Below are 16,635 nucleotides of genomic sequence, written 5' to 3'. Positions count from 1 at the left end.
CACCTACGGGCTATTTAGAGTTGTCAATTAACCTACCATGAATGTTTTTGGGATCTGGGAGGAAACCGGAGTGCCCGGAGAAACCCCACGCAGGCACGGGGAGAACATGCAAACTCCACACAGGCGGAGTTGAACCCCGGTCCTCAGAACTGTGAGGCAGACGCTCTAACCAGTCGTCCACCATGCCGCTTGCTTTGAATTGCCAGCAAAAAATTTAAATGTGAACACTGTATGGTCGTAGTGAACTCAACTCAACTCACTTCACAACAAGCAGCAGTTTGGCAAAAAAAAAAAAAAAAAAAAAGCCAATCTAAAAAAAATATATATGTTTCAAGTTGTTTATTGCCACTCCCAGTGCAGGTTTACTGTCAACCTAAACCTAAAACAAAGATAATTACATGTTGTGTATTTAAAACAACCACTTCGCTTTGCTTAACATGACGCTGTTTAGCTTAATGCTAACAAACACAGGAAAACGCCTTAGACTTGCTAACGTATAGCATCAGTGTTGCAGTGTTACAACCATTTATGCAACGGATATTTGAACACAAACAGTTGAGAAACACATATAGAGAGATAATATGACAATACTTACAGGCATATACTGTATTGTATGTCCTTTGTGAAGAACGACTAATAGTACTGCAACTTACTGAACAATTGTGACCAGCTCCTTTGTATATATCCATGTCTGAATTATACTGCCCGAAGGTGGCCAAGTTGCGTACATTAGACGGAGAAGTGCAATGTCCTTTGAATTGAAGCAAAAAATGTGGCAAAAACTGTTTAATTTTTCATGTTCGATTTAATTATGTCATTACTGTGTTTTTACAGAGTGCTATTGTTCTTATTTAAAAAAAACATTACAAAAATATTGTTTTTTTGGGGGGGGCTGGAATGGATTAATAGGATTTATATACATTCTGATGGGGAAAGATGATTTGAGATACAAGTGTTTTGAGTTACGGAAAGGATAAACTCTTATTTCAAGGCACAATTAAAGCGGGTTGAGGAGTTTGATTTAGACATCAAGTATTGATTTGCTACTATCCTGTGGAATCTATTGGCAATTACAAAGTATTTAAAGGGGGCGTCAAGTGAATACCGAGAGTTCACTGTACTGAGCTAAACAACTTGAACCCCAAGAAAAATTGCTCTAATAAGATTCCTTCGAATGTTTGACGGTTCTTTTGAATTTGCATTAAATCGGATTTCCATTTGAATGTCAAAACAGTGCGTGGACAGAAGAGGGTCTGTGTATTGTTCTCAACTCCACCATCACAGCAGACATTAACTGTTCCTACAACTGTGGCTCAGACTGCTGGAGAGTCTCCAAATACCCCTGTCTGCAGGTCTATGTGAACGTCAATAACACAGGCCGCATCAGTCGATTATCTCACAATGAAGAGACACAGGATGCCAGCTTGGAAGTGAGTAGTGCGTGAGGATTTACTTGATAGGATTTGGAGTTAGTCATAACTATACAACTGCTTACAGTCAAGCCTTTCCTTGCAGTGTTTCTATGTGCCGAGATGCCAGAAGGACAGCGCCCAAATGTACACCATGATCATGAACATCTCTGAGCGTCTGAAGGCCAACCAGCAGGTTCCCTGCTACTATGACCCCAGCGAGCAGCAGGAGACAGTTCTTCTGACTCGGCTCTACGACCACAGCGTCGTCTTCCACTCGCTGATGTGGCCCTCGTGCATGTTTGTTGGAGGGGCCCTCATAATTGTGATGGTCAAACTCACACAGTACCTCTCCAGGTTGTGCGTAGAAATCGGGAAGATCAAGAGGTGAAGCGGTTTTCAAAGCTACCTGACATCAAAAGCAAAGGGACACTTTTAACCAAATGACCATTCTGGGACCTGTTGCATTTGAGGTAGCTGACTCGCTCAAGATTGAGGATGCGACTGAATGAATGTTTCCAAAGAGGAAAGCGCCAGTGGGTCATAATAACACTATAAACATGACTATTTAGAAACTGTTTACATGTTTTCTACCTGCAATGTGAAATAAATTTGCATTAGAGGGACAATACAAGCTTATCTACAATATATACAAGATTCTGTTTTTTTTTTCACAAGAGAAATGTTATTTTGACACCTTTCTCAAACTTCTGTGTTTCTGAATCATGTGCCCTCCATTATACCAGTGACCAAAACAAACAGTAGGTCCCTCCAGTCTTTCATAACATGAGGAACACCATTTTATTACTTTCCACTTCTGTTTTATTTAAAATGCTATGCATTTTCTCTTAGAACGAAATTCCTTTTTGTATGCAGCGTTATAATGTCAGCTGGAATGATAAATACTTGAATAGTTTCAGAGGACAAGGGGGGGTCCAGATTTATTGTAAAAAAAAAATTCTAGGTTTCTCACAAAAAGTGCCTAACATCTGTGATATCTTTAAAATCTGTGTAAAGTGAAAATAAATGTCTTCTAAATGTTACACACCACAGGGAAGAAAGTTGTGAACAACCCTGCCAAATTTGAATGCAAAAAAATATCTAACCAAATATCTAACCAGTCTACATGTGTTGTGGGGGGTGTTTTGGGAGTATGGGGTACGGAACCCCCTGATACGGGCTGTTCGGTCCCTGTACGACCGGAGTCAGAGTTTGGTCCGCATATCTGGCAGTAAGTCAGACTCGTTCCCAGTGAGGGTTGGACTCCGCCAAGGCTGCCCTTTGTCCACGATTCTGTTCATAACTTTTATGGACAGAATTTCAAGGCGCAGCCGAGGCGTAGAGGGGGTCCGGTTTGGTGGCCTCAGTATTGCATCTCTGCTTTTTGCAGATGATGTGGTTCTGTTGGCTTCATCAAACCGTGACCTCCAACTCTCACTGGAGCAGTTCGCAGCCGAGTGTGAAGCGGCTGGGATGAGAATCAGCACCTCCAAATCTGAGACCATGGTCCTCAGTCGGAAAAGGGTGGCGTTCCCTCTCCAGGTTGGGGATGAGATGCTGCCCCAAGTGGAGGAGTTCAAGTATCTTAGGGTCTTGTTCACGAGTGAGGGAAGAATGGAACAGGAGTTTGACAGGCGGATCTGTGCAGTGTCTGCACTGATGTGGACTTTGTATCGGTCCGTTGTGGTAAAGAAGGAGCTAAGCTGAAAGGCGAAGCGCTCAATTTGCCGGTCGATCTACGTTCCTACCCTCACCTACGGTCATGAGCTGTAGGTCGTGACCGAAAGAACAAGATCCCGGATACAAGCGGCCGAAATGAGTTTCCTCCGCAGGGTGTCCGGGCTCTTAGAGATAGGGTAAGAAGCTCGGTCATCCGGGAGGATCTCAGAGTAGAGTCGCTACTCCTCCACATTGAGAGGAGCCAGATGAGGTGGCTGGGGCATCTGATTCGGACGCCTCCCTGGTGAGGTGTTCTGGGCACGTCCCACCGGGAGGAGACCCCGGGGATGACCCAGGACACGCTGGAGAGACTATGTCTTTCGGCCGGAAGAGCTGGATGAAGTGGCTGGGGAGAGGGAAGTCTGGGCGTCCCTGCTAAAGCTACTGCCCCCGTGACCCGACCTCGAATAAGTGGCAGAAAATGGATGGATATTTAAAATGAGGTTTCAAAATCATGAAAAATCAAGCCATTCTATCCGCTCTCGAACACTATGAGAGTATCCGCTTGAATGCGCTGAAACCACGCCACGCTAAGCTGTCGATCAAATACTACTTCTATAACCTGGAAAAATGAATGCTACTTCGTCTAGTGTCTTTCTTATACCGACACATAACTAAATGTTTGAGCCACGAAAATATATCCACTCAAAGCCCCCAGTGGCTGGAATATTCCCCACCGTTCATCGCGGGGCTTTTCCACACCGCAACAACGAGGCGCTGTAAAGCAGCCACGCCAGCGCAAAGGCCTTGTCCACACGCTAGCTGTCAAGTCGGATTTGGTCAAAAAAAAAATTTACCTCGCTCTTTTGCCTTCTCACCTTGCCATGCGCACACTTAAGGCCAACAATGATGCGCTCTAAAGCGGCCACACCAGCCGACTATCCATTTTTGGGGTGTAGGCATAGCTAGCTAGCTAACTGCATGTCACAGTTGTGTCAAATAACAAAGGAAGGCACTCAACTTGTATAGTGGTGGAAGGCCGACTTATGACGGACGCTCAAGTGCGTCACTTGGCCACGTTCCAAAAATAGGAGAAAACTAAAAGGGTGAAAAACATGTATAATGTATTGAGAAACAAATCTCTGATTTCACTTTACAGATTCTTTAATGATCCTAACCTGTGAAAATATGCAGATTTCCCCTGTTGTGTGACTACAAAAAGGTTATCTTCTATTGAGTCACCCCTGCTTTGCAACTCAACAAGAGATAAACATACAAAATGATTTACAATAATCGTGATGGTTATGATTTCCATCGACTATCTTTGACTTACAATAGAGTGTAAGTGTATGTGCAAGGATTAAACAATTTTATGGCGTTAATTATTCTAACATTTGGTTTTTACATTGTTAGAACATTTCACTGGGAAACAAAATTATTTTTAGAGTTACAGTATGTACAGGTAGGTTAATTATTTTTCTTTTATTTTTTATAGTAGTTAGGGTTGTTGTTTTTAAATTACCTGATTTGTGAAACACTTTTTGTTGCTTTGTTTGAATATGAAAGGATAGGTACTATTTAAATAAAGGATTCTTGATTGTGATTGATTTGTTACTGGACTTAAATACAGGGGTCATCGCCGCTCTGGTCAAAGAAAATCAGTGAGTAAGAAGTTGTTTTCAGTAAACTCTCCACTACCAATTCCATCTCATGTCAATGTAGCAGCTGCCCTCATCTCAGCGCTGAAAAGCTGAATGGCTAAAATTCAAAATTGCTGTTGGATTCATGGACCCCACGTCTTTCTGTGACTCTTCCAGTCTCTCTCGTTGTGGTGCAGTTTAGGTTCATCCTGAAATTTAACCTGAAGGCCGAATATCCCTAAATTTTAGTGGGTTGAGTATTTAAAAACATAACCTTACCCACAGCGGCACGGTGGACGACTGGTTAGAGCGTCTGCCTCACAATTCTGAGGACCTGGGTTCAATCCCGCCTGTGTGGAGTTTGCATGTTTTCCCCATATCTGCATGGGTTTTGTCCGGGCGCTCCGGTTTGCATGCATGGTAGGTTAATTGAAGACTCTAAATTGCCCGTAGGTGTGAATATGAGTGCGAATGGTTGTTTGTTTGTATGTGCCCTGCGATTGGCTGGTAACCAGCTCAGGGTGTACCCCGCCTCCTGCCCGAAGATAGCTGGGATAGGCTCCAGCACTCCCGCGACCCTCGGGAGGATAAGCGGCCCGGAAAATGGCTGGATGGGTTATTAACCTCCATAAAAGTGAGTCACGACATTTCCAATAGGAAAATGCGGGTTTCAGGGAGACACGAGTTGAAAAGAACCAATGATCTAATCGACTGAATACCTTCACGTTTACCTCATTCACTCTAACAGGAAGATAAATAAGTGAGTAAGTCGTTTCCAGTAAACTCTCCGCCATCAGCCCCATCTCGTAACAACAATCCGCTTCCCCTTCCCTTATCTCGGAGCAGAGGGCGGTCCGTCACGAGGAGCCTGCTAGCAGTTAGCTCCGACGAGCTAACATGGTACCATACTGTGCCGTTCACTTTGGGGGCAGCCCAACCAAGAACATCATGAAGTAGTCTTTTTATTTCCCGCACCACTACTGGGCAATAAGAGGCGTCTTTCAGTCCCATAGTCATCGTTAGGAAGGACTCATGTTTGGACTTTCGAAGCGGGATCGAATGGGATTTACCCAGTTAGCCGCCGCTGCTAATGGTTGTGCTGGAACCGGTTCGGACTAGCTCTGTGACACAGGTACTTAGAATAGTTCCCCCCCCCCCCCCTGATTTACCTAGTTTGATAAACAACCACCTAATCGCAAATGTCCCTGTTATAGATGTATACTAGCTTGTGTATTGAGGTTTTCCGTATTGCTCATGACATCGATCTGCTCGCGAAAATGCAGTTAACGAATAACAGCTAACGTTAGCCGTGCGAGTAGCATAACAAAGTTTGGAGGGATGACTGGCTGGTTTATGCTTTGAAAACAATATCCTAGCACTTTTACTTGAGGAAATGCCAGGACAAAATTAGTCGGCTCAGAAGTTTGTTGACATGTTTGTTGAAGACGATCATACTGTAATTGCATTGCTTTCGTGCGGTAGTTGGTTACCATCAATGAGATAAGATTATCATGCAAATACTAATGGAACGCTTGCCTTTTTATCACATTAATTAGGCATTTGTGTAAAATTTCAAACAGTAATTTATGTACATCAGATCAGCGTGATCAGAAAGAGCTTTTAAAGAAGACGCCATTGATATAAGTACGAATTTTCTGTGATAAATATAAAAGAAAATGTATGAATCTTTAAAACTGAAATGAAAATGCACCAATTCCTGGCCAATTTCTTAATACTAAATCAATAGTGTTTAAGATTTTTGGTGTGACCTTTTAGTTTAGTCCAAGTTAATAACGTTAATGAATTTCTTAATATTTATCCTATTTTCAGAAGGTTGGTATCATTGGAAAGCTTGCTAAACACACAAACTGATAATAATATGATGATGATGATGATAATTTTAATTAATTACAAAGTTTAAAAAAAACAGCACTCCATCCATCCATCCATGTTCTGAACCGCTTATCCTCACTAGGGTTGCTAGTGTGCTGGCAGCTATCCCAGCTGACTCTAGGCAAGAGGCCGGGTACACCCTGAACTGGTCTTCCGCCAATCTCAGGTCACATGTAAACAAGTGACCATTTGCACTCACATTCACACCTCCGGGCAATTTGGAGTCTTCAATTAACCTACCATGAATGTTTTTGGAATGCGAGAGGAAAGCGGAGTACCCGGAGAGAACATGCAAACTCCACACTGGTGAGGCCGGATTTGATCCCGGGTCCTCAGAACTGTGAGGCAGATGTGCTAACCAATCATCCGCCGTACTCAAAACATTCATAGAAAAAAACCTCCAGAAGGTCAATAGCACAGTTAAAAGGCATTTGTAGTTTTTAAAATTCATGAAATTAGCGTGTGAAGTGACAAAAAATATGAACCATCATGGCCGGTCGGAGTATCATCACAAGGCCAGCTGTGGGTAAAAATAATTTCTGTGAATTGATCAGTTTACATCAGATTTGGCAGAATCAAAGAAAAAAAAACATTATTAAATGGATTTGAAAAATGATCTTACTCACCTTTTATGTTATTGAGGGACGTTTTTAAACTATACATTTGGAAATGTTGTCAGAGCTTTGTTACGCATGTAATTGGGGAAGTTTTGAAGTCATGAATAAAATTAGGAAATGTGTTCTATGTCATCAGTAGTGGTGTGTAGTGTTAAGGTGGATGACGCGACTGCAGTGAAACACAGAATACAACGAGGTACATCTTTAAAGGTTGCATAGTATTGTTAAAAATGTGTTTAGAATGTTCATAAAATGTTCTTCCCCCTCCAAGCCAAATGACGAAATAAAACCGCATTAGGTTATTTGCTCTCGCCGAAAGGAAAGGAAGCCCATCAGCTTAGAAATCGCAAACATTTATTTTTTAGACTCCTGCATTATTGTTCACAGTTCAGTTGTTCTTATGTAACTCTTGTTTTCCTTCTATCCCTTTAGCTGGTTCACATCGAACTCATAATAAGCAGGTGGATTAACCAGAGCAACCATGCCTCCCAGGCCATCCTCGGGAGAACTATGGGGGATGCACTTGATGCCACCCAGCATCAAAGTGGACTGCCTCCTGCCGAATGGCATGATCCTCACATTGGAGTGCCTTCGTGAGGCCACGTTGATCACAGTGAAGCACGAACTTTTCAAAGAAGCCCGGAAATACCCTCTTTATCATCTGCTGCAAGAGGAGAGCTCCTACATCTTTGTCAGTGTCACCCAAGAGGCAGAACGAGAGGAGTTTTATGATGAAACCAGAAGGTTATGTGACCTCAGACTCTTCCAGGCCTTCCTCAAAGTCATTGAGCCTGTAGGAAACAGAGAAGAGAAGATTCTCAATCGAGAAATAGGTATCGTTCTTGAATTACCATACTATAAGGGAGATTTTGAATTAACAATAAGCTTATTGTGATATTTTTAAGTGGTGTAGAACTATGGGCTGAAATATGTGTCAGCAGGAACTGAATTTGAATTTCTACACTTGAATAATTGTATTCAAAAACTGAATTTGAAAAACATAATTTGAATTTGTATTGTTTAATTTGAAACATCGCATTTAAAAACTGAATCTGAATAGTATAATTTGAAATTGAATTTATTTGTTTGGAAGTCCAATAAACTTGAAAGTGAATGTAAGATTTTTTTTATCTTCAATGAAAATTCTAATGATATATTTCCACATAAAGTTTAATCACTTCAGATTCAGTTTGACAAATTCAATTCCAAATTAGCTGTGACAGACATCCAGGGACCGTAAGGAATAGCAATCGATCGGCGATAAACAGATCTCCTCTTCGGCCAATCAGCACCTTCGTTTTTTTAATCACGTGACATGGGGACTCTCCGGGAAGTCAAATCTTTTAACCAGCTACAGTATTTTAACCTTTATACCACCTTTCCCTAACCTTTGTGGAATGTCTCATACGGTCAGAAAGAGATAAAAAGGTGCTTACTTTCGAACAAAGGAAAGGACATCACACCGACGTGACTAATTCGTCTTTCCGTCCCCCCCGTAACGTAATGTCATCCAGGCATAGAACTCCATGCCTTAGTCTTTACTGACACCTAGGGGTAGAAACGGCACACACCACATCTCAATACAGACAGCACTGTTTCAAATGAATTTAGGGGGTTCAGATGAATGAATTGTAGTCCAGCACTTATGCATCCGTTGTCCATTTTCTTTTGGACATTTTTTTGGAATTGGATGTTTTCCACCAAAGACAAAACTATTAAAGTCAAAGGTTGGAGGGCTGAAATTTGGCCACAGTTTTGAACAAGTTAAACTTTAAAATCATGGCGCAGTTTCCAAGTTATTGGAAATCCCCATGTCACATGATTAAAAAAACGAAGGCGCTGATTAGCCGAAGAGGAGATCTGTGACTCGCCAATCGATTGCTCTTCCTTACAGTCCCCGAATGTCCGTCACAGCTAATTTGACATTGAATCTGTCGAACTGAATCTGAAATGATCACACTGAATGTGAAAATACTGTATATAATTAGAATTTTCATTGCCGATAAAAAATTCTTACATTGACTTTTGTTTACTGGACTTCAGTTCCAAACTAAGAAATTCAATTTCAAATTATACTATTTCATTCAGTTTTTAAATGCAATGTTTCAAATTAAACAATACAAATTTAAATGATTTCAATTCAGTTTCTGCTGGCACATATTTCAGCCCATATAGAACTGCACTGCGTAATACTCAGATGTCAGTCACTAGCAACCACAGTAATAAACAATGCAGTGGGTCATTACCATTTATTAAGAAGACAGAATGTTTGATACAATTCTTTGACTGGGTCTGATTACAACTGTGGCAAAAGGTTTTTGCAATGACTCCAATTTTGTGCTTTACTAACTTTGAAGCTTCAGAATTTGAATAGTTCTATTATATATGGAAAAAACAATGAGCATTTTCTAGAGTTGTCTCGATCAGATCACGTAATTTTCAGCTGAACGGTTTTGGCTGAAAAAGATTGACTTTTTTTGTTATAACAGAGGCCTCGTGCAGCTATTATAAACTACTATTGGCTTTAACTCTCTTCCCTTTTAGGTTTCGCTATTGGGATGCCCATATGCGAGTTCGATTTGGTTAAAGATACGGAAGTGCAGGACTTCAGAAGGAACATTTTGAATGTTTGCAAAGAGGCAGTGGACCTTAGAGACTGTAACGGACCCCACAGTAGAGCCTTGTATGTCTACCCCCCCAATGTGGAATCCTCAGCAGAATTGCCCAGGCACATCTATAACAAACTAGATAAAGGTGAGACAAAAGATAATGTTATCCTAAAAACATCCTCCAAATCCTTTTTTTTACACCATTTCTTTAACAAACGTTTTGTATGTGCTTTGTATTTCCTTTTCCTCAGGTCAAATAATTGTGGTAATATGGGTTATTGTGTCACCCAGCAATGACAAGCAGAAGTACACTTTGAAGATCAACCACGACTGCGTGCCAGAGCAGGTTATCGCTGAGGCCATCCGCAAGAAGACACGCAGTATGCTCCTCTCCCAGGAGCAGTTAAAGATGTGTGTGCAGGAGTATCAAGGGAAGTACATCCTCAAAGTCTGTGGTTGTGACGAGTACTTACTGGAGAAATACCCTCTGAGTCAGTACAAGGTAATCTAATTTCATATGATGGTAACTACATCTGATGCTTATCCATTTAATGCAAAGTGCACCATATCAAATTAGCATCAAGTTAATTTTGAATAAAAAATTTGAAAAGATGCTGCATATATAACATGCAAATTTATATTTCAGTAATCTATAGAATATGTATTTTTGTCTGTGCTCAGTATGTGCGGAGCTGCATCATGTTGGGACGAATGCCTAACTTGATGCTGATGGCAAAAGATAGTCTATATACCCAACTGCCAATGGACAATTTCACCATGCCGTCATACGCGAGACGAATATCCACAGCAACACCTTACATGAATGGGGAAACATCCACAAAGTCTCTATGGACTATCAACGGAGCGCTAAGGATCAGGGTGCTCTGTGCCACTTATGTCAATGTCAATATCAGAGACATAGACAAGGTATAAATGCAGCAAATATGTGTGGATACCTCATTATTACTATAAACTATTACTTTGGATAGTGTCACACTATTCCTTCACATTATAATGTAGTCAGGAATGGAGATGAATAATTTGTATGTTTTAGATCTACGTCAGGACGGGGATATACCACGGTGGAGAGCAGTTGTGTGACAATGTCAACACCCAGCGCGTGCCTTGTTCAAATCCCAGGTAATTCACAACAGAATGCTAGCATGCACTCAGCTGTGCTTTATTATTTGAAAATGTCAAACTTGTTTATTTCAGGTGGAATGAGTGGCTCAACTATGACATGTACATTCCAGACATCCCACGTGCTGCCCGCCTCTGCCTATCCATCTGTTCGGTTAAAGGGAGGAAGGGAGCAAAAGAGGTTAGCTGTAGTTACACTTAAAAGGTCTGTTTGATCTGGTTATTGACGTTACCATTAAGAGAATTTTGGAACAGCTGGGCAGCTGGATGATGTCATTGCCTGAAAATAAAAATGTTAATATTGTTGCAGAGTTGTCAAATGTTACGGATTCTCTGTATTTTGTGATGGAAATCACAGAACGCTAACTCGTTACACCAGTAACACTGATTGTTCTGGATATTTTAAAAAAATCCAGTGTCCGACATTAATGATGGCCAGTATTGCGCTGTGTCGGGCCACCAAGACGCTTCAGATGCTGGCCAATACAAATTTCATAAATGATTCATTTGATGAAACAAACACTATTGTAAAAAAACAACAACAACAAAAACAAAACGACGTGTGCACATTGAACCTCCCTGCTTCCCGCTATCGTGGAATGCTTGATGCGCGCTATTTTGATCTGACCCAGCTACCTACGAGCTACGGCTGGCTAGCTAACACGGCTAAACAATCATCGCCTCCATGGCGGCGAATAAGCTACAATTCTGACAAGTAGCGTTATCAAACGGATGAAGAGTAATTAACAGGAGAAAGACCGGGAAGCCATGCTAACTGCTAAGCTGCTGTGACATATCGTCGCGAAACACCAAAATAAGTGGTTGGGTGATACAGTACACTTGTCACAGGTCTGGCTGTGACTGCGTTATGGCGGAGAGTATCCAAGTTTGAGCAGCAAAATACCAGGCAAATTTCTAAATGTCTGGATAGAAAATAATACACAGTGACACAGGATGCCGTCTGGAATTGGAAATGGGTGACATGGGCCTATAACGTTAAAAGTAAGTAAGTTAATGATTATTTGCTAAAAACAATAAAGTTGATCAGTTTGAACATTAAATATCTTCTCTTTATAGTGTATTCAATTAAATATAGGTTGATTTGGAAATCATTGTATTCTATTTTTCTTTGTTTAACCCAACGTCCCAACTTCATTGGAATTGGGATTGTATATTATTAGTCGTAAATATTTATAATATATGATAACCTTTATGAGTCCCACAATGGGGAAATTTGTATAGTTTCAGCAGCATTAGTGGATACAGGAAATAGAAAAAAATAACATGAAGGAGAAGACATTTGTACAGGAAGCCCGTGCCTGTGTCTGTGCATAAACTATGCAATCCAATCTAACAGCAGTGTTATTTGTTTCTTTGCAAAATAGAGTGCTAAGTTTAAATTTTTACTTTGAGATCTGATTTAATAGACTTGTTTTCTTTACTACGGTTGAAAACATAATTGGTAAAGGTTCATTAATACATTAATGTTTTTGACGAAGGTACGTCTAAATATCCTGTACTTTGGTTACGGCTCCAACTGCGTCCGCCATTGCAATATTGATACAATAAATACATTAAAATAGCAAATATTGATGCCATAATTTTTTAATAATTTTATGATTAAAAAGTAATGATTATGTTGTGCAATTGAACAGTATGCTGAATTATTTTTATCCTATTACATAATATACTACAATAACTGTCCTGTGGTAATGTTCTTGGAATAATTTAAAAAATATAGAAATTCAGACACATTTTTCTTGGAAGTGAATTTCTATAGTTTGGCTGCTCTGCAGTCATAGACATAAATTCATTTTTACTAGTAATTGTCATAAAAATCTATTTCGATCTTCCGGTTTTCAACCTTGGTTTCATCATTTTGGGTTTTGGCCAAGAATTTTAATTTCGATATAGCCCTGCTGTATATGTAGTGTGCATTCCGTTGTAATGAATGAGCTCTAATTTTATATTCTCGACTGCCGTTGGATAACAGCATCATGGAAACCAAACAACTTAGCCGAGGAGCTGTTGCGGTCGTTGTAATTGTTTATGTATTTTCTTGTAGGAGCACTGTCCTCTAGCCTGGGGCAACATCAACCTGTTTGACTACACTCATACACTAGTAGCAGGGAAGATGGCGCTCAACCTCTGGCCCGTTCCACACGGCCTGGAAGATCTCCTCAACCCCATCGGTGTCTCGGGCTCAAACCCCAACAAGGTGAGCCACATTTTCTTATTACCCCAGTTCTGTGTTGTTTACATATCTGTCTGACTCCACTTTTAATAGAGCTTCATGAAAGAATTTAAACCCCCCTCTTTAAGCACCAAACTTTCTATCAACCTACTAGCAGGGAACCTTTCTTTGATTACCATATTGTTCTTCTGATTTTGTAGGAAACCCCTTGTCTGGAGTTGGAGTTTGACCATTTTAGCTCTCCAGTCAAGTTCCCTGATATGACCGTTATTGAGGATCATGCAAACTGGAATATTTCCAGAGAGCTTGGCTTTAATTACTGCCCTACTGGTTTGGTAAGAGAGCAAAGGTCTTAAGGGTTCACCATATTAGCCACAAAACTGGATTATTCTGTGCTGACCAAAAAAAAAAAAAAAAAGAAATGCAGTCGAAACTCAGTTTTCTTGATTAATCCATTCCAAAGAAAGTCTGAAGAAAACCGAAATGTATGAAAACTGAAGCAGTACTTCCTATAGGAAATAATATGAATCCCATTAATCTGTTCCAGACGCCCCAAAAATATTAACAAAAATAAATACATTTTCTAGAGAATAACTATAGTTTAACAGAGAGAAAACAATGTGAAATAAATATAAATGACTAATGAAATTGATAAATGGACATTTAAAATTTACCATTACTGAAGACTGTTGATGGCTTATGAAAGACGACGAGGAGGGGTGTGGGAGGAGGAGGCGTCATCGTATTTAATTTTCGTCTTTCGAGTTGTATGAAAACTAGGGCATGTGAAAACTGAGGTTCCACTGTAAGCTTGTAATGACGTTATGTGCTGTTGAAATGGTGGTTCAGTTGATTTCAATGTGTCATGTGGTGCATTAGAGTAACAGAGTGGCCCGAGACAACCCCTTTACAGACAGCGACAATGAGCAGCTTCGCCAAGTGTGTAACCGGGACCCGTTGTCTGAGATCACTGAGCAGGAGAAAGACTTTCTCTGGAGGCACAGGTAAAGTGTGCATGTCGATTATGTTAAATTGTTAAGGGCGTGTTTGATGTGACCTATTAGTCACAAATAAATTGTAGATGGCAAATAGTTGTCTTGAGTTTCTTAGTACAGTATTTCAAAATTGCTAATGCTCTTTTATGAAACTCTCGCAGACATTATTGTGTCAACATGCCCGACATCCTTCCCAAGATCCTGCTTGCTGTGAAATGGAACTCCAGAGATGAAGTTGCACAGGTAAGCTCTGCCCCTCCCCTCCCCCCACCCTTTCGCTGACGTATTAATTTCAGGACATTGTTTGGGCAAACAGATGTCTACCAGGCTTACTTGTGTTGCCATATACAGTAACTCAGCAGATTATTATATTGATAAAGAAAACTCATCTTTTGTGGATTTGTTTGCAAATGTGATTATATTTACTCGCCGTAATTGTACCTTTTTCCCACCAGATGTATTGCCTTCTGAAGGATTGGCCTGCTATCAAGCCAGAACAAGCCATGGAGTTGCTGGATTGCAACTTTCCTGATCCCATGATTAGAGATTTTGCTGTAAAGTGCCTTGAGAAATATTTAACTGATGACAAACTGTCACAGTACCTCATTCAACTGGTTCAGGTGAGTTATAGTTTGTTGTATTGTGCATTCATTCTGTGCTGGACACTTGACTGGAGCTGTGTAAAAATTCTACTTTCACAAATAATTTTAACATCCTTTAGTACTATGGTTTACAATGCTGTAACTCCACTGTCACCATACCAATATTTTTCATATAGTTTAAGACAGACCTACCTTTCTAATCTCAGTCCCAATTTTTAATAAAGCTCTTAGTATTAGATCTTTGAGATAATTCAGTTGTAGACAATGGTGTGGTTGATCAATGATATGACATTGCCGTGATGTGCTGCATTATTATTAATGCTTTCCTTGTATATTTGTCCATTTTCTCTCACTGTGTCAATAGGTTCTAAAGTATGAACAGTACCTTGATAATCCACTTGGCCGTTTCCTGCTGAAAAAGGCATTAACCAATCAGAGGATAGGACATTTCTTCTTCTGGCATTTAAAGTGAGTTAATTTTCACATCTATAAAATAAAATAAAAACCAAAGGCATCGTTCCTGATTTTTTTTATTTTTTTTTTATTAGAAATTCATGGCAAAAGTTTTTTACGTCATAAGATAAAAGATGTGACTTAAGGGAACATTGTGGAAAATGGACTAATTGCTTTTATACAAATATTTGGGTCTCTGGAGTTCCTGCCCACAATGAATTAAAGCTACATTTACTTCTGTTATAGTTTATTAAAACATATTGCAAACATAATAATTTGCCAACAGTGGTGTTTAAATGTGTATATTCAAATTATCGTTAAAAAGCATCATAACAGTAAATAATCTTTAAGGGATGTATATTTTTGTCTGGCTTTATTACACTCTCATTACATGCAAATCCATTCAAACATCGCTCAAATTATTAGCAAAGCCGTCTGACCAAACCCGAGGCACATGTTTTCTTTCCAGTTTACTTGTTTTGATTTTGCAACACATTATGCTTTAACATGCACAGGTCAATAAAATTAGAACACTGTAGGAGAGTTCATTGTACTTCAGCATTGCAATTCCAAAAGAGAAACTCACAAATTGTACAGATTCATTCAACACAAGAAAATACATTACAGAAGGCCAATTCCAACCTCATTTCCATATTAAAATCATTTTGACTGTTTCTTATGTAACATTGTAGTAGTGATGCACTGAAATTTCAGTGGCCGAAAATGGCCCAAAAGTGCATTTTTGGATTCGGACCGAAAGAACATGCTTTTTCTTGCCGCTCGCTCTTTGCTTTGCCACGGCTGACGTGTGAGTGTGTACACTCAATACTTACGCAACATTTACTATTAACAAGCAATGCCCAATAGAGTTTTGGTGACTATCCAGTTGAATTGACTGGGAGGTCACTATATTACCTACAACTTACAGTCATGGTTTGATAATGACACGGTGCACCATAAATCAACCATAAATATGACTGTTAAATAACACAAACATTCAACGAGCCAGTGGTATCATAAACACACATTAACAACATAGATGAACGTCTTTATTAGTGCAATAATTCAAATTTGCATGTCGCAATGAATTGTTGGAACCACGTGGCTTTGCCATAGTCATGTTAGTGGCTACTAGCCCAGTCTCACTGCTTTCCGCTGTTTGGGGAAACTGGAGTCCTTGTTGCATGCTATTTTGCGCTGCCCCAGCTACCTACGAGCTACAGGTAACGCGGCTAAACACGATGCCGGGCCACTGAGGTGAACGTGCGCCTCCCGACAATTGTCAACGCAGCATAAATCACTAATCATCGCCTCAATGACAGCGAATAAACTACACTTTTAGACAAGTGTTATGCCTGTGATTATTCTCATTCATCCAGGTCATTTCATTGTCAGGGCATTGATTTGATCGCAACTGGACTTCT

General features: G+C 40.1%; 2 protein-coding genes across 7 annotated transcripts in view; both read left to right on the top strand.

Annotated features, from left to right (window-relative positions):
• The window catches only part of kcnmb2a (potassium large conductance calcium-activated channel, subfamily M, beta member 2a), a 6,734-nt gene extending 4,354 nt beyond the window's left edge, over positions 1-2,380 (top strand). For both annotated transcript variants that reach the window (XM_061797823.1, XM_061797824.1), the window contains 2 exons: positions 1,235-1,430; positions 1,516-2,380. In XM_061797823.1, the coding sequence (XP_061653807.1) occupies positions 1,235-1,430; positions 1,516-1,800 (481 nt within the window). In that variant the 3' untranslated portion in view covers positions 1,801-2,380. The remainder of the gene's footprint in view (positions 1-1,234; positions 1,431-1,515) is intronic.
• Positions 2,381-5,235: 2,855 nt separating this feature from the next.
• The window catches only part of LOC133488681 (phosphatidylinositol 4,5-bisphosphate 3-kinase catalytic subunit alpha isoform), a 31,470-nt gene continuing 20,070 nt past the window's right edge, over positions 5,236-16,635 (top strand). The window contains exons 1-13 of one of the 5 annotated variants that reach the window (XM_061796864.1): positions 5,236-5,342; positions 7,651-8,051; positions 9,763-9,972; positions 10,079-10,329; positions 10,509-10,754; positions 10,882-10,967; positions 11,043-11,148; positions 13,033-13,185; positions 13,362-13,496; positions 14,041-14,165; positions 14,318-14,399; positions 14,612-14,776; positions 15,123-15,226. In XM_061796864.1, coding sequence (XP_061652848.1) covers positions 7,700-8,051; positions 9,763-9,972; positions 10,079-10,329; positions 10,509-10,754; positions 10,882-10,967; positions 11,043-11,148; positions 13,033-13,185; positions 13,362-13,496; positions 14,041-14,165; positions 14,318-14,399; positions 14,612-14,776; positions 15,123-15,226 — 2,015 coding nt within the window. In that variant the 5' untranslated portion in view covers positions 5,236-5,342; positions 7,651-7,699. The other 4 variants (XM_061796865.1, XM_061796867.1, XM_061796862.1 and 1 more) reach the window with 4 other exon arrangements.

This window comes from Phyllopteryx taeniolatus, chromosome 14 (assembly GCF_024500385.1).
Source record: "Phyllopteryx taeniolatus isolate TA_2022b chromosome 14, UOR_Ptae_1.2, whole genome shotgun sequence".
NCBI classification, from domain to species: domain Eukaryota; kingdom Metazoa; phylum Chordata; class Actinopteri; order Syngnathiformes; family Syngnathidae; genus Phyllopteryx; species Phyllopteryx taeniolatus.
The sequence above is the reverse complement of the archived record's forward strand: the minus strand, read 5'-3'. Positions and strand labels throughout refer to the sequence as shown.